Source organism: Chelonia mydas, chromosome 24 (assembly GCF_015237465.2).
Source record: "Chelonia mydas isolate rCheMyd1 chromosome 24, rCheMyd1.pri.v2, whole genome shotgun sequence".
NCBI classification, from domain to species: Eukaryota; Metazoa; Chordata; order Testudines; family Cheloniidae; genus Chelonia; species Chelonia mydas.
In genome coordinates this window covers 1,875,190-1,895,021 of record NC_051264.2, presented here as the reverse complement: position 1 = coordinate 1,895,021, position 19,832 = coordinate 1,875,190, and the positions used below count along the sequence as shown (strand labels likewise).

The 19,832-nt window shown below is 57.5% G+C and overlaps 4 protein-coding genes across 4 annotated transcripts; all 4 read right to left on the bottom strand.

Annotated features, from left to right (window-relative positions):
* Positions 1 to 882: 882 nt before the first annotated feature.
* S100A6 (S100 calcium binding protein A6) lies at positions 883 to 3,701 on the bottom strand. Its single transcript, XM_037883414.2, has 3 exons — positions 3,555 to 3,701; positions 2,051 to 2,213; positions 883 to 1,107 (listed from the first exon to the last, which is right to left on the bottom strand). Exons 2-3 carry the CDS (start codon positions 2,186 to 2,188, stop codon positions 964 to 966), a joined length of 282 nt encoding a protein of 93 aa, XP_037739342.1. The 5' UTR covers positions 2,189 to 2,213; positions 3,555 to 3,701; the 3' UTR covers positions 883 to 963.
* Positions 3,702 to 4,514: 813 nt separating this feature from the next.
* Positions 4,515 to 5,702, bottom strand: LOC102936983 (protein S100-A5). The gene is made up of 2 exons (XM_007067806.4): positions 5,341 to 5,702; positions 4,515 to 4,681 (listed from the first exon to the last, which is right to left on the bottom strand). The coding sequence occupies exons 1-2, from the start codon at positions 5,491 to 5,493 to the stop codon at positions 4,538 to 4,540; spliced, it is 297 nt and encodes a 98-aa protein (XP_007067868.2). The 5' UTR covers positions 5,494 to 5,702; the 3' UTR covers positions 4,515 to 4,537.
* Positions 5,703 to 11,634: 5,932 nt separating this feature from the next.
* LOC102936750 (protein S100-A4) lies at positions 11,635 to 13,043 on the bottom strand. The gene is made up of 2 exons (XM_007067805.4): positions 12,903 to 13,043; positions 11,635 to 11,854 (listed from the first exon to the last, which is right to left on the bottom strand). Exons 1-2 carry the CDS (start codon positions 13,041 to 13,043, stop codon positions 11,690 to 11,692), a joined length of 306 nt encoding a protein of 101 aa, XP_007067867.2. The 3' UTR covers positions 11,635 to 11,689.
* A 2,239-nt stretch (positions 13,044 to 15,282) lies between these two features.
* Positions 15,283 to 19,246, bottom strand: LOC102944176 (protein S100-A2). The gene is made up of 3 exons (XM_027830040.3): positions 18,865 to 19,246; positions 17,530 to 17,694; positions 15,283 to 16,329 (listed from the first exon to the last, which is right to left on the bottom strand). The coding sequence occupies exons 2-3, from the start codon at positions 17,674 to 17,676 to the stop codon at positions 16,165 to 16,167; spliced, it is 312 nt and encodes a 103-aa protein (XP_027685841.2). The 5' UTR covers positions 17,677 to 17,694; positions 18,865 to 19,246; the 3' UTR covers positions 15,283 to 16,164.
* Between the last annotated feature and the right edge of the window lie 586 nt (positions 19,247 to 19,832).

Sequence of the window (19,832 nt, the reverse complement as noted above, 5' to 3'; positions counted from 1 at the left end):
GGGCCAAGGGGGCTCAGGGCCCCTTTAAAGGCAGATTTGTCAACGGCCCCCGGTGGCTTTTCTCGCCCTGGGATGTCGCTGGATTTCTCTCTGGCTGGGAGACTCCTGCTGAGACTGCAGCTAGCTCTTCCCGTCACCTGACACGCGCGGACAAGGCTCCAGGCGCGCGAGCCAAGCCCTGCCGCGCAGGTATTGCCATGGCGACACAGCTGCAGCCCCACCCGCTCCCACGCTCACCTGAGCGCTGAGGTGGCTGCGCTGCAGGGGTGCGGCGAGGCAGAAGGCTGGGTCGGCATCTCCCTGTCCTTTGCCAGAAGGGCTGGACAGCTGAGTGACCCACCCCAGAAAATCCCCTGCGTCTCCCAGGCCCGGCTGTGGACACCAGCTCGCTCTGAGGCTCGGGACGTGTGAGCAATTAGACCACGCCGAGCCAGGGCGTGAATCTAGCCTGCCACAGTCAGAGTGTCTGTGTGCGCCCGGCTGGCGTGTGTGAATCGTTTGTTAGCGCATCTGGTCTAGTCCTCGCTCACAGGGCATTAAACCTCAATATGGGTCAGCAGGATGCCCGTAGTCTGCACCAGGCTCGCTCGGGGTGGATTCCCACCCCAGACTGCCAGGCTAGACAAGCCCTTTCTCTCCCTGACTTGGTGCATGCGAGACACAGACCCCTCCTAGTCAGGTGAAGTGATGCAGCATCTCCCTGGTGCTCATCCCCCTCTCCGGACTTTCCGCCCTCACCCACTAAACCGATAAACCCTCCACACCTCGTTCATTTGGCTCGTTCTGTTTGTCCCAGCCCCGCCTGGAGCCCAGCTCCTGAAACCCTCTCAAAATCCAACAACATTTATTGAGCTTTACAAAAACAGACCCCAGCAACAATCGTACAAAACAAAATTTTATTGGATACGCCGTGACCTATCGGGGCCCATTCCCCAGCATGCTGGGCCTGCTGCTTCGGCCTGTCTACTTCTTATATCCCTTCAAAGCATCGTTGTAAATCATGGACAGGGCACCCAGGAAAGTGAGGTACTCCTGGAAGTTGACTTCCTGGTCCTTGTTCCGGTCCAGATCCTCCATGAGCCCAACGATTTCAGCATCGTTCAGTTTCTAGAGCCAGAGGAAAGCACAGAAGCCACTCACAACCCAGGGAGGGGAAGGTTTGGGTTCCAAGGGCCAGGTGCATTGGGGGGGGGGGGGGGGGTGGTCATTGGTGCAGGGTTTAACATTTTCCAGAAGCCTCCTTTCCCAGCCCACAATCGCTGCTATGAGAGGAGAGAGTTTGATGGTTTGGTTTAGCATGCAGGTGCTGGGGCGGGGGGAGGGGGCTGGTGGTGACTTGGGACCCCACATAGTTTCTTCACGTGGTTTTTTGCTGTGTAACGTGCAAAAGATGCCCAAACAACTTTGGGTGTCACCGAGCAGGCAGCCCTGAGAGCTCCGATCCTGGGGGCAGTTACCTATGGCTCCTAGGGGGCACTCTGCCCACACACCCCCCTCTTCCCCTGCTCGTCCCCGGAGCGGGTGGCGCAGGAGCAGACTATGCTGGGGAATTCTTACCGGAGGAGATTTGCCAGCTTTGTAGCTGCCACAGTGATGCAGAGGGGGTGGAACAAGAGCTGGCTCTGGCCCCTGGCTGCAGTATTTCTGCATTCACAGAGAGCTGCAAAGATCTCCAGGATGGGCTGTGGGCAAGGGCTCTGGAATGGGACGTGGGGACGCAGGTTCTGGTCCCAGCTCTGCAACTTTGCACAGCTCACTTCCCGCCTCTCACCCCTCTTACGCTTTGTCTATTTAGGTTGTAAGCATTTGTGGGCAGGGACTCTCCCGTTTGTACGGCACTGGCCGGGGCCTCTCTGCACTAACGTAATGCAGCCAAACCTAACTCGTCTCCTTCACTCACAGCAGAACCAGCTGCAGTCAGGGAGCTGGCCTAGGTCACTAATGTGCTTACGACGATAACAGAGGATGTCCTTTTCTGGGGGCTGACTTTCACCAAGTCCAACTTGCAAATCCTAAAACACCTGTGACCCCCATCTCCAGCCACACTCACCGCCCCGAGGGTCAGCTCCTTCTTGATTAGCTCTTTCAGCTCCTTCTTGCTCAGCGTGTTCTTGTCCCCTTCCTTTCCCGAGTACTTGTGGAAAGTGCAAACCAAGAGCCCGATGGCCTGGTCCAGAGGGCATGCCATCTCTGCAGGTCTGTGGTGGGTAGATCTGAGGGGAGAAGGCAGTTGGTGAGCGAGGCCAGGACACGGAGCCACAGGGGAACAGAGGACCCATTCTGGAAACGGAAGCACTAGAACTGGAAGAGTAAAGCCATCCCCGGAATCCCTGCCCTGGGGGGCAGAGACAAGCCCGAATGAACAGGACAAGCGGGCAAGCCCAAGGAGCTGGGAAGTTTGGGGAACTCCCCCTAACTCAGCCCCAAAGGATTCTGCTCCCCATCCAGGAAGCACTCCAAGGCACCGGGGGCTCTTCCCGCCCAGCATCTCTCAGGAGAGCGGCATAAACTTGGCATTCCCAGAAAATGGAGGAAGAGGAGTTTATGCCCTTCAGTGCCCGGGGAGGGAGCCAACAGACATGGGGCCTGGGGGAAGGGACCTGCACAGAGTGAATGGCCAGATTGAGGGATTGTCTCAAATTTACACAGATCTTGGCCTTGGTCCGCTAGGCACTGAATTCAGCAGACAGATTCCCGAGCTCATCCATGGGCATTGGGTGAGACAGCTGGTTAGGTTCTCTTGTCGTTGTGTCTCACCCCAAAACCACCCCTCCCCACTGGTGCGTTAGCCCCAGGGGCTAGCTCAGCCCAGAGCCGGGGGAAGGTCAGATGCCGGATGGAGAGGAAAGGCTCCAGGGGCTCACAGCAGAGACTGTAGGTGACCAGATCCCAGGGTGAGGGACTCTATGGTACAACCAGAGAGACCAAAGGAGGGCGACCAAGGGCCGAAGTTGGTCTCGGGTCTGTGTCCTTCCTTCCATGGGGGACCAACCTGCCCCACCCGTCAGCCCCCCGTCATTTTCCGGCAGCCCCGAGGCCCAGCAGGGGGCAGAGGGGATTCTTGCAGCCCCCCCCCCCCAGCCTCTTTCCACGCAACGGGGCGCCCAGTTGAACAGCGAGTCTCGGTATAAAGCGGGGGCGGGTCCACGGTTTCCCCCCCGTTTCCACAAGCGGGCGCCAGGTCTTCCAAGAAAACCAGACCCGAGGCACCGGGCTGTTGCGCAAGCGACTTGGCCGCAGACCGGGAGTCGCCCGGCCCCGCCCGGCTCCGGCGGAGATTTCCTCCCTCTGCACCGAGCCGGGCCGGGGGGCGCAGACCCCGGGCCGCAGCCGCTTGCGAGGCGCCCGGCGCGGAGCCGAGCCGGACTCGGGCTGCCCGCAGCGGCGGACCGTGTGAACGCGGATCGGGCGCGGAGCTCCCGGAGCTGCGGGGGTCCAGAGCCCCAGGGAGCGGACCCGGACCCTGGGCTGCGGGGCTCAGCTGCGGGGAGGGGGAGGGAGCCCCGCGCCCCCGCCAGGTCCGGGGCGGGAGGAGAGGACCGAACCGGACTCACCCAAGACGACGGAGCGGGCTGCGAGAGCGAGGGAGGCGCGGGGCTGGGGTGCGGGAGCCGCCCGAGGGCGGTTGTTATATAGCGGGCCGGAGCCCAGCCCCGCCACCCGCCCCACTGCCCCGGGGGGAGGGGGGCTGGGTGTGGCGGGGGAGGCCACGCCCCCTCTGTCCCCGTAGCCCCGCCCACTCATGTGGCTGCCCCCAACGTGCCCTCCCCTGGACATGCCTGGGCCCCTTCTCCCTGTTCCCCGCCCCCAGCTTCGCCCAGCTGGGCTGCAGCAGGCAGGTGCCAAGGCTCTGGTGGGGAAGGCAAGGTGTGGTCTGCAATGCAGGCAGGTTCCCGCCGGGGCAAGAAGCCAGGGGCACGAGTGAGGCAGGATAGCACGGGGGGCTGCCCTCAGTGACCCACAGCACCCCGATGAAGAGCGCTGGGAATTCCCCCAGACACACAGACCCTCCCCAGACCCCAGAGCGCCGCCCGTCCAGCCGCAGGTCGGCCTTCACCTTGGGAGTCACCTCCCAGCCCAGCTCCCTCCCGAGAGCCTGGAAACAGCCTAGGCCCAGGTGTGTTGTTGTTACAGGTACAGGTGCCCCCGGGAGCCATGACTGAGATTAGGGCCCCACCCACATTCTCAAGGGGGTCCATTGGGAGTTAGGCACCTAACTAGCTCGAGGCTCTGGGCCGTTGTGCCAGGGGCTGCAGAGACGCAGAGAAACAGCCCCTGCCCCCGCAGTCTAGACGGCTGGATAGGGGTGCATGGGGAATGTAGGGACAGACAGGCAAAGAGAAAAGAGATCTGTCTGGCACGAGATATTCTAGCCTGGATAGATGGTACAGAACGGTGGATGGAAGGAATGCTGGACAGGAGGAAACACAGAACACTGGGAGACCTGTGGACAGAACTCTTTTTATTGAAAGCAGCCGGACAGTATCCAGAGCCAGGGGCTTTGCATCCTGGTCTCAGCCCCCTTCTTCCCCCCCAGCTACTTGCTCCCTCCCCGGAAGAAGTCATTGTAGGCCATGCACAAGGTGGACAGGAAAACCGAGTATTCCTTGAAGTCGATTTCCTGGTCGCTGTTCCGGTCTAGGCTTTTCATGAGCTGCTCAATGCCTCCCTCCTTCATTCTCTGCAGGAAAGGGTGAGAGAAGCCAAACAGACTAGATAAAACCTCCAGGGATCTGCACTGGCCCCAGGTGCTGGTTTTTCTTTCCCTTTATTGTAATCTGGCTCATTAATGATGCAGTGAAACCTGGAGCCTTGGCTCCTGGGCCGCTGCTAACCATGCTACAGAACAGGGAGGAGACATTAATGTTACTTTCCCTCCCACTCGGGCAGCGGGCTGAATTGGGAGCAAAGCTTCCTCGGGAGGAATACAAACCCCAGGCCTGAAATGAGCACGGTGGGCAAGGATACCAGGCCAAATCCAACCCTGGGGAAGGCATCCATCCCCCAAGCACAGGGACAGGGATCTGCAAATCAGACCTCGGGGGTCTGATTTCACAAGATCAAACTGACCAATTGGTTGGGCCAAAAAACTGGGGGGCAGGGGGGGGACGGGACTTTGAAAAATGTTCATTTTTTCGCCCTAAATTTCCTGTGGATTTTTTTTTCATGTTTTGGATGAAAAAAAACCCCAAAATTTTATTCAGAATTCAGTTTTGCAAAAATCTCAGATCGGATCAGTTTGGGGAGAAACCCAGGAGAGTTTGATCAGAACCAAAATGCTCATTTTCGTCCAAAAAGTTGCTCTTTTTTCAACCCCCAAAATTTTTTCGAAGCACTCACGTCCCCCAGCCCCAGCTCGTTCTTCACCAGCTCCTTCAGTTCCCCCTTGCTCAGGGTCAGCTTGCTGCCTTCCTTCCCCGAATACTTGTGGAAGGTGCAGACTAAGGTTGCCAAGGCCTTTTCCAGAGGCGTTTCCATGGTGCACGTCCACATCAGTCTGAAAGAGAGAACAGGGCCTGGCGCGGTGAAACGGGGCCCGCCACAGGAAGAACTGTGCAGACAAGCCCCCGTGAGCAAGGCTAGGAGCAGACAGGCTGTGACGGTCAGATACCAGCCCTGCAGCTCTAATACTTAGCTTTCAACACAGCACTTTCCTTTTTCAAAGTGCTCTCCAGCCAATAGCTTCATTCTTCAGGGTAGGACAGTGGTACCCACCAAGATCAGGGACCCTGGGGGCTGGGTCTAAACAGACACCAGCCCATGTCACAGGTGGGAGCCGGAGGCCCGGAGAGAGTCAGTGGTTTGCCCCAGGTCACAGGCGGCAGAGCCGGGAATCAAACCCTTCTCCCATGTCCCAGCCCAGTGCCCTGACCACGAGCCCACCCTTCCGCCGATGCCGTTGGGCTGCAGGTGAATGCAGAGTCCGGAGCAGCAGTAACCTTCCACGGCGCTTTGCACGTTTCTAGTGCTCTGTGGCTAATGTTAGTTAACAGGCATCCGTGCCGGTTACGCGGGGAGATTAGCCGATTATTGCTAACAGGCCGCGGTTTGGTCTCTGGAGAGAATTCTCACACACACCCCCAAGTCCCAGATGCTGGCTCAGGAATGTAACCCCACGTACCCCCAACAAGCCAGATGTGCACACCTGTGCCTGCGCACCCAGCCCCTGGAAAGGAGGGTCCCTTTGAGAGTTCCTGGGGGCGCGGATCAGCGTTCACGTCGCACTCCCTGTCAGTAGCCAGCCCAAGCCAGGGATGCTAATGATCCGATCGGACCAAATTTGGTGATGAATCCCAGTCGTGGGCCACCAACAGCACATTGCACGTATGCTAAGAAGAAGCCGTAAAAAGCCATATTGTCCTGTTCAAGAGACAGGCTGCAGGTGGGGAGGGGGAATAGCTTTTCTTGGACCAACATCATGAGAGAGACAAGAAGTTGGTCCAGTAAAAGCTGGGACCTCACGAGTACCCTGGGACAGACAGGGCTACACCACCACTGCGTACTCTCCTGTCATCGAGCCTCCTCCTTTCTGCCCAGTGCTTGCACCGTCTGCCTGGCTGTGCTCGGTACCTGGGCAGAGCAAACCGCCCGCTTCCGGGAGTGTGTGAGCTGCAAGCTGGCACCAGAAGGAGGTCTGAATCATGGCACGGGGAGCCAGGCTGAAGTGGAGCCTCGGCGGCCAGCCACATGCTGCATTTGAGGAAGCGGCCGCGAGGTGGTTAAGCCTGTTGCATCCGGGGCTGCCGGCTGCCTGGGCTGCCATGAACAGAGCCCAGGAAGGAAGAGGCCAGCAGACCTGTTGGATGCAGCTGTGTCTCGTTGCAGGGACAGATGGGAAACGTGGGCCCCTCATTCATATCCCCCCGGGGGATGGCCCTTAGCTGCTCAGGTGGCGCTGTCCATGCCTTGCCGTGGCCCGTTTCTCACCTAGCTCACTGGTTACGGCCCAGGTAAAGCAGGCTTCAATTCCCTGCTCTGTCACTGCCTCCCTGCATGACCCTGGGCACATCCCCTCATCTCTCTGGGTCTCCGTTATAGCCCATCCTTTGCCTGTCTTGTCTATTCAGACTGGAGGCTCTTTGGAGAGGGCTTCTAAGTGCTACCATAACAACAAAATGGGAAGCTGCCTGGCAGACGGGTGGTTAACAATTAAGAGTGAGGATTATGGGGAAGGACCTGTCCAGGGCCACAGGGCAGTTGCACATGCTGGATCATCCATTTCTCTTATCACAGCGCTGGCTCATAGGAAGTCAGGAGCTATAAAATACAGGGCTTAGTGCCTCAGAGCATTGCAAAGCCATTAAGCCATAAAATGAGTAAACACCAGCAGTAGGAGTTAGCCACAGGGAGGGTGCAGCTGGGCATCTTGGGGCTAAGGCCCTGCCCAGAGATGCAGAGCTGTTCTCTTGACTCACACTAGCAACCAGAGAAGGTGGGTCTTACTGGCTGGGAATTTCAAAGGCATTTAAGGGAATTTGGCATCAAATTTTGTTGTTTTCCAATCAAATCTGCGTTCCTCAGTCTCTCAGTCCCCGTCCCCTTCCAATTATAATCCCACTAGCTCAGATGTTGAAAATCTCTCCAGGACAGAGGGAACTAAGGGCACCAGCAAAGATCCTGCAGGGGGAAGCAGCCAAGCTCAGGATGAGTTAACAAGGCAGGAATCTCCAACAAGGGGGGTGAGTCGGGAGCATATCCAAAACCTGACGGGGAGGGGAGGGAAATGCCACCGTGCCCCCAGCCTTCAGTGCCAACCCGGCCTCTGGAAAATGAGCCACAGAGCATCGAGGCAAACAGGAAAACTGCTGCTGTAGCAGGCCAGGAATCCCCTTGGGAATCTCAAGCCAACAGTCCCACGACGAGTTTAAAAAATTCTGGTTCCTCTCAGAAAAGTAGCTTCCCTTAGAGCCGGTTAGGAGTCCAAAGGGGCCACAGGAACCAGGGTCCCGGGTGAGGCCAGTGCTGCTACTGAGCGTGCAAAGGAGGGAGCCAAGCAACCTTCCCTGGGACCCCCAGGTGTTAGCGACATAACCGGTGTGGCACCAGTGTCTCCCAGCTCAGGAGCCGGAGCTGGGCCTGCACCAGCCAGAGAGCAGGTGAGATCAGCCAGCCAGGGGAGAACTGCGCGGAGGACACTGGGCCAATGCCCAGAAGCGTCTCACAGCCAGAGTCCCCTGCAGCTCAGCCCGCGCCTCCTGGAGAGTGACTGCCACAGCTGGAGGGAGCCGCCCTCTGGCTCTGTGAATAACGGCTGGGGGGTGAGGGGGGCGCACATGTGGAGAAAGGTCTGCACAGATGTGGCGTGGGGTTCCCCGGTACTGTGCCTGCAAGGGAGGGGTGTGCACATCTGGAAAGGGACATGCACATCTGGCGAGAGGGACGCTTAACGCTGTGTGCCAGGGAGGGGCATGCGCAGCAGAGCAGAGGCTCTGCTAACCCTGGGCATGCTGCCAAGGGTGTGGCTCATCTGGAGAGGGGAGGGAGACTGCGCTCTGGAGAGTCAGCTTGTTAAAGGCCCCAACAGCCAATGCTATAAAACAAAACAAACTTACCAGACGAGAGCAAAAGGAAAAGCGGAGAGTCCGGGGCATGGTAGGCTGGGTAGCTCCCTCTTATATGCTCTGAGCTCCCTCGGGGAGCCCTGGTTTCTAGCCTGGGAGAGGCGCAATGGAAAGCTGATCTTGTTGCCAGGATCCTGGTTGCCTGCCACCTCCCTGCCCATTGCTCTCCAGATGTTTTCAGGTGTTGCCTGAACTCAGATCTGAATTCTCCTGCACCTTCTCCTGTGATGGACCAGGCATGCAGGTCAGATGGGCAAACCCCACACCCGCTGTCCAGGTGAGCCTCTCACGTGTCCTGTTCTCAGTTACACCGGTGTCAATCCAGAGTGACTCCACTGAAGTCAAAGGAGTGACTCCAGATTCACTCAGCAGAAGCCAGCCCCTTGTGTGCAGTGACTTGGGCAATGCCTCTCGCTAACAGCGCTTGGGGAGATGGTTCCACCCAAGCCCAATTTTATGGGCAGAGGCTGGGCCTAGAGTTAAAGGAAACAACAAGGGCACTATCGCCCACTTCCACAGCAGCAGCAGCTGCTGCCTGGCACCGGCACCTGCGGTGACAGGGGATTCCCAGTGAACACGATGCACAGGAGGGCGGGGGACCTGTTGCTTAGCAGCCGGAGACTGGGGAGGAAGTTTGGGAGAGCTCCTGCGGTGAAGATAGCTGGACGATGCAAAGGGCCATGGCAAGAAGGGAAGAGCAGAGAGAGAATTGAAAGGTCAGGGGAGGAAATAAGGGGGGGCAATAACAGATCTGGAGGGCAGGTGCTCAGTGCAGAGTGGAGCTCAGAGAATTCGTGGTCCTCCGATCGCTAGGGAGGAGCAAGACGTGTTGCATGGGGAAGACCTACTAAAGTGGGGGCTTCTGGGGAGGAGGCTGTTCTGTCACTCACGGTTCCCGTGTCCTCTCTCTGCTCTCGCCACGCTCAGGACAGGTCTCCGCCGCAGAGTCAGCCCGGGTGATCAGCCCCCGGGGACGAGACGCCTCAGTGCCAGGCCCTGCCCCAGTGGCCATGTCCCCACGGGGGCTGCGCTCTCCAGTGTGTGCTGTCAGCCCGGCTGGGACCTCAGGGGCCGTAGCCCGTGCTAAACGGAGCCACTCTGATTCTTTCCCAAGGGATTGTGGGAGAAGTTGTCTGTCCTGCTGGACGCGGTACAGGGGGACTTGTGGAAAGGTATTGGGGGACTATCAGCAGTCCAGTGGCTTAGCCTGCAGTTGCCACCCCGAGTGGAACCCACCCGCAGCCCCCAGCAGGCCAGCTAGTCCAGACTGCAAGCCCCAAGAAAGTGAGGGGCGAGGGGACAGGAGAACAGGGTAAGAGCTTGGGGTAACTCTGCCATGAAGACAGACCCTCAGGGCTCAGTTCACTGCTGTCCTGCAGCTGCCGTCGTTTGCAGCAGTGGGCGTGAGGCTGCCAGGTTGGCACACTGCCTTGCATGCCCACTTGTGTGCACTGGTGCAAATGACAGCTGGAGGCACAGGACAATGGTGAGCCTGCCCTGGGTGTGTAACGGGGTGGGGGGGCTCCCAGCGTGTCCTGACTGCGACAGGACTCAAAGGGGTGCATTGTGATCTGGGAGGTGGGCGGATGGCTCTGGATAGAATAACCAAGCTTTTGTGCTTGGCGTGCATTGCAAATACACAGCAGTCATGAGGGGCGTCTGGCTCAGGCAAGACACATCTGTGCTGCGTTGCCAGTTCCTGCAACCTGACCGGGAGTCTTGTGATTTGGGGCAGGGTTTCGTAAAGCCATGAGCTGCTGGAATCTTCTGATCACCTGCGAATCCCAGCTTCCACCTACAACACAATCAGGTGTCTAGCCCGCATGGCTGCGGAGACCCGCTGGAAATGTGGCTGCTCACGTCTCTGCGACCAGAAGACAAATAAAGATTCCTGCGTTTATTATTTGAACAAAAAATCTCACGACTTTTGAAGCCCCGGCTTGGCCGTGCTGCAAGCACTCCTCCCTCCCCCCGGAACCCTGGGTGCTGAGGTGGGTCGGCCCGTCCCACAGGCTGGCTGTCCCGGCTCCTGGAGCAGCAGAATCCAAAGGGGGGGCCTGCACCCCCATGCACCCTGGGCTGCTGCTCCAGCCTTTGAAGCCGATATGGCTCAGGGTGCTCAGAGAACAGCCGGCCTCACGTTGCACAAAAGCCGGCCCCGGGAGGCTCTGCTGAAAGGGTCCTGGTCGAAAGGCCTGCAGGGGCTGGGGGCGGGAATAGGTGGGGAATGCCCCGTGCTCAGCGCCATTGCAACCCACTGAAAGTGCAGCAAATTCTGTTTTATCCCAGCTCAGCCCTCCCCAGCTCAGCCCATCCCTGCCCATTTGCTGTTCACTCTGCATGGCCAAACCCTGAGGTCCGTCAGCCCCAGGGGCAGCTCTGCCTGGCTACCCACCCGCCACTGGGGTTGTCTGCATCTTCTTGGGGCTTCAGGGCCTGGGTTGCTGCTGCTTATTCCATATTCTCTAAGGTCACCCGGGGGAGAGGCCCATGGACGGCAGTAAGCTTCAGATCACACCCCAATTTAACCCCCCACACCAAATATTCCTGAAAAATGAGGGTTTGCATTTATAATGGGTCACCCAGACGGTTTTAATCCCAGACTTTTAGCAGAGGAGTACCGCAACTTCTACCACACGAGCTAAAGGAGTAATTCTCTTAGCTGGCAGCAGTAGTAGGTTGTTATCCTCTATGTACCCCCCCAGGCTCTAGGACTGTTAGCTCTTTGTGCTGTTAACCCTTTGAGACTCAGCAGGCAAAGCAATGGGGGGAGGGGAAATACCTGGGGTTTTGCAGGATTCATTTTTTGTCATCAGACCAGACCAGACTCAGAGGGCGGGGATCAGTCATGGTTCTATTTTTACCCATGCCTGTGACCCAGGGCAACAAAGAAATTGCCCATCAGCATCTGGGCACCAAGAAAAAAGTCTGCTTACAAAATCCACCAGGGACCTTCTTTAAAGCAACCTTTATTGAAAGAACAAGAGACGCATAATGCAGGGGCTACGGGAGGTGACGGACAATAAGGCAGGGGGCTATCATCAGGGAACGGCAGGGATACAACCCAGATATTGCCCCTGGAGCTGAGTTTCTGGATGTCTGTTCCCCGCTGCCTCCGGGGCCGGGCTTCACATCTTCCATGGCATCTTGTCAGGGCGGTCCTGGACGTCCTCACTGCACATCAGGATGATGCAGCCCAAGAAGGTCGTGTACTCCTGGAACGCCACTTCCCCGTCCCAGTTGCTATCCAGGTTGTTCATGAACCTTTGGAAGCTGGCTTCTTCGGTTTGTTTCTGCCAAGGGGAGGAGAAGATAAAAAGAGAGTTTTGCATTAAAAAGCTTTGTTCCTGAGCTGGTACCCAGAGGGACAAGTCCTCTCGCCCAACACAGCAACCTCCTCCTCTGCAGAGCCACTGCCTGGAGCAGCCTCCCTCTCTCTCTCGGCATCAGCAGCTTCTCATTGTGCATCGCGCACAGAGTAGCTTGGGACGCAGAGAATCCCACATCCAGCCAAAACTAGGAAGGGTATTTAAAGAGGCAGAACATAAATGCCCAATGGCCCAGCCAGCTCACCCCCCGGCCCTTGGGGCAGGTGCCAGGGGACTTTTAATACCAACCCCCTGCAAGTCCATCTGGGTGGGAAGGACCCTGACACACCCCAGTAACAATCCCCAGCTCTCTGAGTGCTGTGCCAAGGAGGTTGGCATCTTTAGCTCCACTCTACAGACAGGGAAACTGAGGCAAAGACAGGTGAAATGACTCGCCCACAGTCTCTGTCCACTAGGCCGCACTGTCATAGAATCATAGACTCTCAGGGTTGGAAGAGTCCTCAGGAGGTCATCTAGTCCAACCCCCAGCTCAAAGCAGGACCAGTCCCCAATTTTTGCCCAGATCCCTAAAAGGGCCTCCTCAGGGATTGAGCTCACAACCCTGAGTTTAGCAGGCTAATGCTTAAACCACTGAGATATCCCTCCCCCTCATCAGTGCCTCCCCGCAAGGAGCCACCCACGTGGGCCCAATGGCATGATCAGGGCCTCCGTTTTCCCAGCGTATCTGAAAGATACGGTAGCACGCACCCTGGGCCACAGCAGTGGGCCAGGACGGACTGGCCGAGAACATGGCACCGACTGACTCCCCCAGTCCAGCTGCTGTGTCCTGTGAACATCGCTAGCCAGCTGGTCGCCCAGCTGGGGCTTGAGAAATGTGTCTGCAGCCTGGCCCAGGCTGGTCCCATCCCACCACAGGTGACTGTCACTACCGCGCCCAGACCGGATTCCCAAGTCGCTGCTCGGCCCGGCGGGGATGGTCCCAGACTCCCAGCCGAGCCTCCATTGCCCTTACGCTGAGGTAGCAGGGCAGCTCCTTCCTGACCAGCTCCTTGAGCTCAGCCCTCTTGAGCTTGAATTTATCGCCTTCTTTCCCACCGTACTTGTGGAACGTGGAGACCATCATGTCCAGAGTCCACTCCAGTGGCCGGGCCATCGTGCTCTGCTAGCAAATCTGACAGGCAGACAAGGGATGCTGGTTAGAGGGCGGGTCCACCCCACCTGGGAGCACAAACCAGCCAGGCCAGGACAAAGAAGTTACATTTTAGGAAGGAATGAGCTCTGCTGAGCATGGCCTGCGTGGGTTTACTTGTGCATTGCCAGCGAGGAAAGAGCCACCAAGACAGATAATGGGGCGAGGGGCTTCTGTTTTCATAACTGGGAGCCTCTTGGATCCAGTGGTAACGGGGTGCAGAAAGACAAGGTAGCTAGACACAGGGATCTGTTACCCCGTCGCACAGCTAGGGTCTTGCCTTTCCAATGACTTTTCAAAGTCCACATATACAACTTCGGCCTGGCCAAGAGGTGTTTATGGCCAATCAGACCTTCAGAAGCCCCATATGAATGGTAACCCTCTTCCTGCACACCACAAGCATCATGCCTCACAGACAATCACTGGTCAGGAATGATCTAGATAACACTTAGTCCTGGCATGAGTGCAGGGACTAGATGACCTCTCGAGGTCCCTTCCAGTCCTACGAGTCTATGATCACTTAAACAACAGCAGCCCATGCAGTGATCTGAGAGCTCAGCCCACAAAGGTGCAGAAACGTGGCTAATTATACGTCCATGTGGGTGCCATCTGCCTCCATTAGCTGGCCAGTGCAGTGTCCCACAGGTCCCAGCAGAGAGAGTCACGCCCTCCTTCGGAGCATGGGCTAGAACTAACTCAGGAGCATGTCAGCCAGCTCCTGACCTCCATCACACTGGACTCGATCCAGAGTGACTCCACCGACCATCCCAGGGTCTGCCCCAGAGCAGGCTCCGTCCTGCGTCAGACCCCGCCAGCCTGGTGATGCACCCCCCGGGCAGGGCGCACGGATGTGTCACTCCTTCCGGCCTTCCGATGCCTCCAGCCTCCACTGCTCTCCTACTGACAGCACAGGTCGGGTGTGGGCTTCTGGCACGGGGGCCGAATACCAGCCCTGAGGCGAGGAGGGGAAAAACTTGGAGCGGTGGCAGCAGGGGATGGAGGGAAAAAACCCCACTGAGAAGAAGGGACTCTCCAGCCGCACCATGTGCATTGGCTGAGTTCAGCTGCAAGAACTGATTCCTGGCTCCTGCCTGGAACGAAGGGGACGGTTAGTGGCCGTTGCTAGAGCCCGCACAGAGCTGGGCCTGGAGTGGCTCTGCCTCCCCACAGACGGGAGCAGCGCAGAGGTCTCAGAAGAAGCCAGATGCAAAGAGCAGTAAAGTCTGACGGCTCGGCAGCTGCAGAAAGTTAGTGACTGACTTTCCCTGCGGACTCACAGAAACCGTTGGCTCGGCTGCCCTCAAAGCCAGACCCCCCCGATTGCCCCGGGGAGCCCCCCTCCCCCCCGCCAACATCGAGGCAGACCCGAAATGCAAACTGCTGGCATCAAAGAATAAAAGTAGCCACCAGAACATCTTAGAAGAAAACAAACTTACCCAGGCAACCAAACAGGAAGAAAAGCAAGGGAAGGCAGGGCCGGCGTGGAGTCTGAGTAACAGGGCTCAGTATTCATAGCCCTAGTGAGAGCTTTAAGGGATACCCGCTTGGGGGGTTAGAAGTAAAAAGAGGCCAACGAAAGTGTGCGTCTCTTTGCAGACAGCTGGCAGGAGAACACGGGTACCCCCAGGCCATCACACACACACACCCGCCCCTGCCCTTTGATGATGCTCCCCAGCTGTTTGGCAAGGAGGGACTTTCATCCTTGGTTAGGAGAGAGGAAGGCTGGGGGGGTAGGGGGAGCCGCCAGCCACACAGGCCATGAAATCCTGATTCCTGGCCTTAGCTAGACCAGGGAGTGGCAGTAGGGGGAAGAGTTGCCTAGATGGGATGGAGAATCAGTAGGACTGGACAAAGGGTGCATGGGGGAATTCGGGAGACTAGCATCTTCAAAGCCCTTTCCACACTACGCCTCTGCGTGGTGACAGAGATGTCGGAGACCTGCATGACTTTGCAGCTTCGAGCTAAATGCACCTGCCAGCTCTCTGCCTAAGCATTTATATAGGCCTCCTTCACCCTAGCGTCACAGCGCCCAGCATGCCAGGTCTGTCTTGTCGTCCCACACGTTCATTCTGGGGGGACCTGGCCAGCCATGTATTGAACAGTCACCACGCCCGGGTTCATACGAAGTCTTTATTCATATTTCAAACCAGCCAGTCTGACAGGACAAGCGAAGAAAATCCACAATCAGGAGAGAAAACCCAGAGACGTCTCGACCACGGCTGCAGTGGAGATGACCCTCCCGCAGCGGAAGGAACTGGTCCTGACTAAGCAGTTAGCCCTGGACACGTTCCGTGCTCATGGCAGTCAATTTTGAACAGGGCAAATATGGCCAAAAATACCCTCTGAGATTGGAAACACTGGTGCATCTCCGGATATTATTTAACTAAAATGAGATGCAAATTATTAATATTTCATAACTGCAAGGACTGTGCAGTGGAATTCAGGGTTGTGTAACTTAATCCTGTTTGGGAATTTCTTGTCATGAACTGGTATGGGGGTTGGAGTGCAGCTGCCCTCTGCTGGATGCAATCAGCTCAGTTCAACCGTGTGTCATAAACCCCGTACTGCAGCGTTGCTCAACCTTTTCAGGCTGGCAATCCCTCATTCGGTCAGAAATGTATGTGACGCCCCCCTCCCCAGCACACAACACATTCACTATGGATGCAAGAGTACAATAGTGTATAAGTTAAGCCAATAACTGATTCATGTGGGTGTGTATCGAGAGGTTGACAGAGTGCACTTCACTGGATGGACCAGGGCCTGCTGGGAGTGGGGAAAGGAGATTTGCTTTGTTTTAGACTGTAATAAATTTTTCAAAGCCTCACAAACCCCCTGGTTGACTTTCGTGACCCTCCTCTCCAGGATTGAGAAACAGTGCTCTTCTGCTGCCAGTTGATGGAAACTCTCCTTTAGCTCAAGGGAGTGGCTCTGTGCTATTTGGGTCAGGGAGACGTGAGTTCAATCCCTGACACACCACGACCTTTCCCAGCATGAGGTTCCTAGGTAGCTGCATGGTTGCTGCCAGACCTATAATTTTGCTCTCCTGCTTTGTATTCATGCCCTGTACAGAGCCAGCTGGGTGGGTTTATTGTCCACGTGGCAGAACTACAGGGGAGTCCAAGAAAAACTCATGGCATAAGGTGCAGGCCACCGCCACGAAGCGAATGTACTCCTGGAAGTCAACTTCCCCGTCTCTGTTCACATCCAGGATGCTCAGCAGTTCCTCAAAGGCGCCTTCCTTCACTTGTACCTAGGGGCAAGAGTGAAGGTCAGTAACGGGGCAAGTGAAACCCCGGCAGGAGTCTTCCAAGCTCGGTGATGGCCAGACAGGACAGATCGCCTAGTGGTTAGAACAATAGGCTAGGGTTCAGGAGACCCGCCTTCAAGTCCTGTCTTTGCCACAAATTCTGTGGCAGACCATGGGCAAACCGCTCCGAGCTTTACTCCCCAGGGGTAATAAGGGACCAATAATTAGTCTATTTAGGTTCTAAGCTCTTCGGGACAGGAACTGTCTCTCCCGATGCATTTGTACAGCACTGGTTCAATGGGCCTGGATCGCACATGGGGCCACGCGTTGCTACCAGAACCTAGGTAATAATGAGCTGAGGAAGAAATGTCTGTCCCGAGCATGTTGCGGAAGTTCGACACCTTTCCCTGGTTATCATTCCTCTGCCCTGCGATGAAATGCTGGGATAGTTGGCTGGTACCCCTCTCTCCCCGCCTGGTTTTCACAGGCCAGGCCAGATTCTGAAGGGGCTGATCACATCCCGCAAACTTGGCTCATAAGACATTGAAATCAGACCAAACTATCCTCAGAGCTGGTGTAACCCCGGGTGACAGCCTGGCGCTGGCGCATGGCCGCTGGGCAGCATTTATACAGCGAGGCACAGGGTCTGCTTCCAGTCCAAGCCAGAACCCCGGGGAGCAGGTGTGAATCATCATGTCCCATTCCAGAGCCTGGTCCTCACAGAGGATAACAGCCTACTACTGTCATCTGCTACCAGGGCTACTCTTCTCTCTCAAATGGCAGATAGTCCAGGCTTTTGTCCTGGAGACCCGGGGCTCAGACGGAGCTGGTGGGGATTCGTACAGGTGACAAGGAAAGAGATGTTGAAAACAAATAAAAAAGTCAAGAGGCAGCATGACCTAGTGGATAGGGCTCTGGCTAGAAAACTGGGCTCTTTCCCGGCTCTGGCACTGACTTGCTGGGTGACCTTGGTCACCTCACTTCCCCTCTCCATGCCTGTTTCCCCTCCCACCCTGGGTCTATTAGTCTGTAAGCTCCAGGACTGTCTCTCCTGCTGGATCTGTGCAGTTGAGGCCTCTAGGTGCTGGGAATTATTGTCATTCATGGTTTGGAACCAGCTCGGGGTGGAGACTGCTCTCGTCTCATCCCAACTGCTCCGTTCCAGCCTGCCTCGGCACCCTCTTCCTCCACATGCTTACTCACATCTCCCAGGCTGGGCAGCTCTTTCTCCAGCAGCTCCTTCAGCTCCCCTCTGCTGAGCATGAATCTGTCACCTTCCCGTTTGGAATAGCGCTGGAAAGTGCAAACCAGCACAGCCAGCGCCTCCTGCAGGGTCTGCAGAGCTGCCATAGCTGACGCCTGGTGGGGCTGAAAGGCAGGAGCAGAGCAGTAGGCTTAGCAGAGACCACGCCCGCACTGGGGAGACAGAGAACGCGGGGGGGCCCTTTGGGAGGGGCGTGTAGAGGAACCAACCTGGGGAGCTCAGGGTGATAAGGTGTCTGGTTTTCGACAGGAACACCCAGTTGAAAAGGGACCCTGGCGGCTCTAGTCAGCACCGCCAACCAGGCCATTAAAAGTCCAGTCAGCAGTGCTGCAGGGCTAAGGCAGGCTAGTCCCTACCTGCCCTGGCACCGCGCTGCGCCCCGGAAGTGGCCAGCAGGTCTGGCTCCTAGGTGGGGGCGGGGCCAGGGGGTTCCTCAAGCTGCTCCCACCCTGAGCACCAGCTCCACACTCCCATTGGCTGGGAACCACGGCCAATAGGAGCTGCGGGGGCGGTGCCTGCAGGTGAGAGGAGTGCGCAGAGCCACCTGCCATGCCTCTGCCTAGGAGACGGACCTGCTGGCCGCTTCAGGGGCACAGTGCAGAGTCAGGATAGGCAGGAACCCTGCCTTAGCCCCCCCGCTGCGCCACTGACTGGGAGCCGCCAAAGATAAGCCCACACCCCAACCCCCTGCCCCAGCCTCCTGCCCCAGCCCTGAGCCCCCCCAAACCTAGACCCCACTCCTGCACCCCAAACCGCTCATCCCCAGCCCCACTCCAGAGCCTGCACCCCCAGCCGGAGCCGTCACCCCATCCCGCACCCCAACCCCCTGCCCCAGCCCTGAGCCCCACCCAAACCAGGAGCCCTAGGGAAGGCCCAGCCCCTCCCAGCTTTGGACAACTCATGCCCAGGCTGGTTATTGTTCCGCCAAACCCTGATGGGGCCTTCTAGCGTCCCCAGCCCTAGAGGGCTGCTGCCACAGCAGAGATGTGAGCCGCGGAGGGGAACAGAAGCCGCAACGGCTAGGGAACGCCGCGCTGGAGAGGAGACAGAGGCTCGGAGGAGCTTGCCCTGTGACCGCGGGGGAGCCTTTTGACAGCCAAGCCAGCGCTAAGCCGGGCTGTGTGGCGGGGGCATTACCAGCACCTCAGAGGAGGCTCGCGCACTCGCTCTCACTCGGCACCTCTGTTTTCAGAGGTCTCTAAATCGGACGCCCACTGTCCAAGTCGTTTCAAGCTCAGCAGAAACATTCAGCATTGTCCCCCAGGCCAGCCTACCGGTTCTGAGGCCAATCCGTCTCTCTTTGTGGAGTCTAGAGGGGAACCCAGCACTGGCCTTTGAATGGAAACCCAGCCGCAAGCTCAGCTCGGAGGTGGCTCAGATGGGCCAGCGTGGCTCCAGAGTCCACTGCAGTCTTCCCCTTGGTTTCAACGGGCTTTGGACCAGGCCCTGGAGTGTTTAGGCTCCCTTCCCCCTGTGACACAGAAACACGGGAGAGGCGCCACGTTCTACAGCTGATACGTCCCCTGGGGGATAGTCTGGGGACCGAGGCACGAACCGAGACACACACACCCAGGAAGGAATTTCCGCTGGGAATATCGAGCCGCGTACGGCCCCTGGGTCCCACATCGGCTGCAAAACCAAACCTGGTAGCCCAGGAGATGCCTGGCTTTGGAAAGGGATTTGAATCATAGGGAGCTGAATCACAGAGGCGTGTTTCCTTCCCCTCCGCACACCCACACGCTGAGTCACTCCGGCCTGTGGCAGGAGCACCTGGTTTTCCGCCAGCTCCTCCAGCGTCCCTGCTCTGGCCCGCCCAGCTCGGAGGAGGCAAACGAGCTGAACTGTGAAGGGCCAGGGCCGGGGGGTGTCCTGCAGGGAAAATCCCCTCAGGTAGCTTTGGGCAGTTTGGTGGTCAGTAGAATACATGAGAGAGAGAGAAAGAGACATTGTGCAAGGAAGGATAGATAGATAGATAGATAGATAGATAGATAGATAATCTTCATGGTGAGGATGGCCAAGCAGCATTGGCCAAGGCCAGGATATTTTCCTGGCAGTGTTTCCTGACTGCTCCAAAGGGGACATGGGTTGATGGGGTCCTGCAGGAGTGAGGGGCCCTCTTGCCAGTTCTCCCCTCCTGTGCAGAGAGCCAGACCCCAGTCCTCCCCGGGCAGGTGGATAAACACACCCACCCTGGCAGGGCAAAGGCAGGAAAATGCCCAGCTCAGCCCGGCCCGCCTCGGGG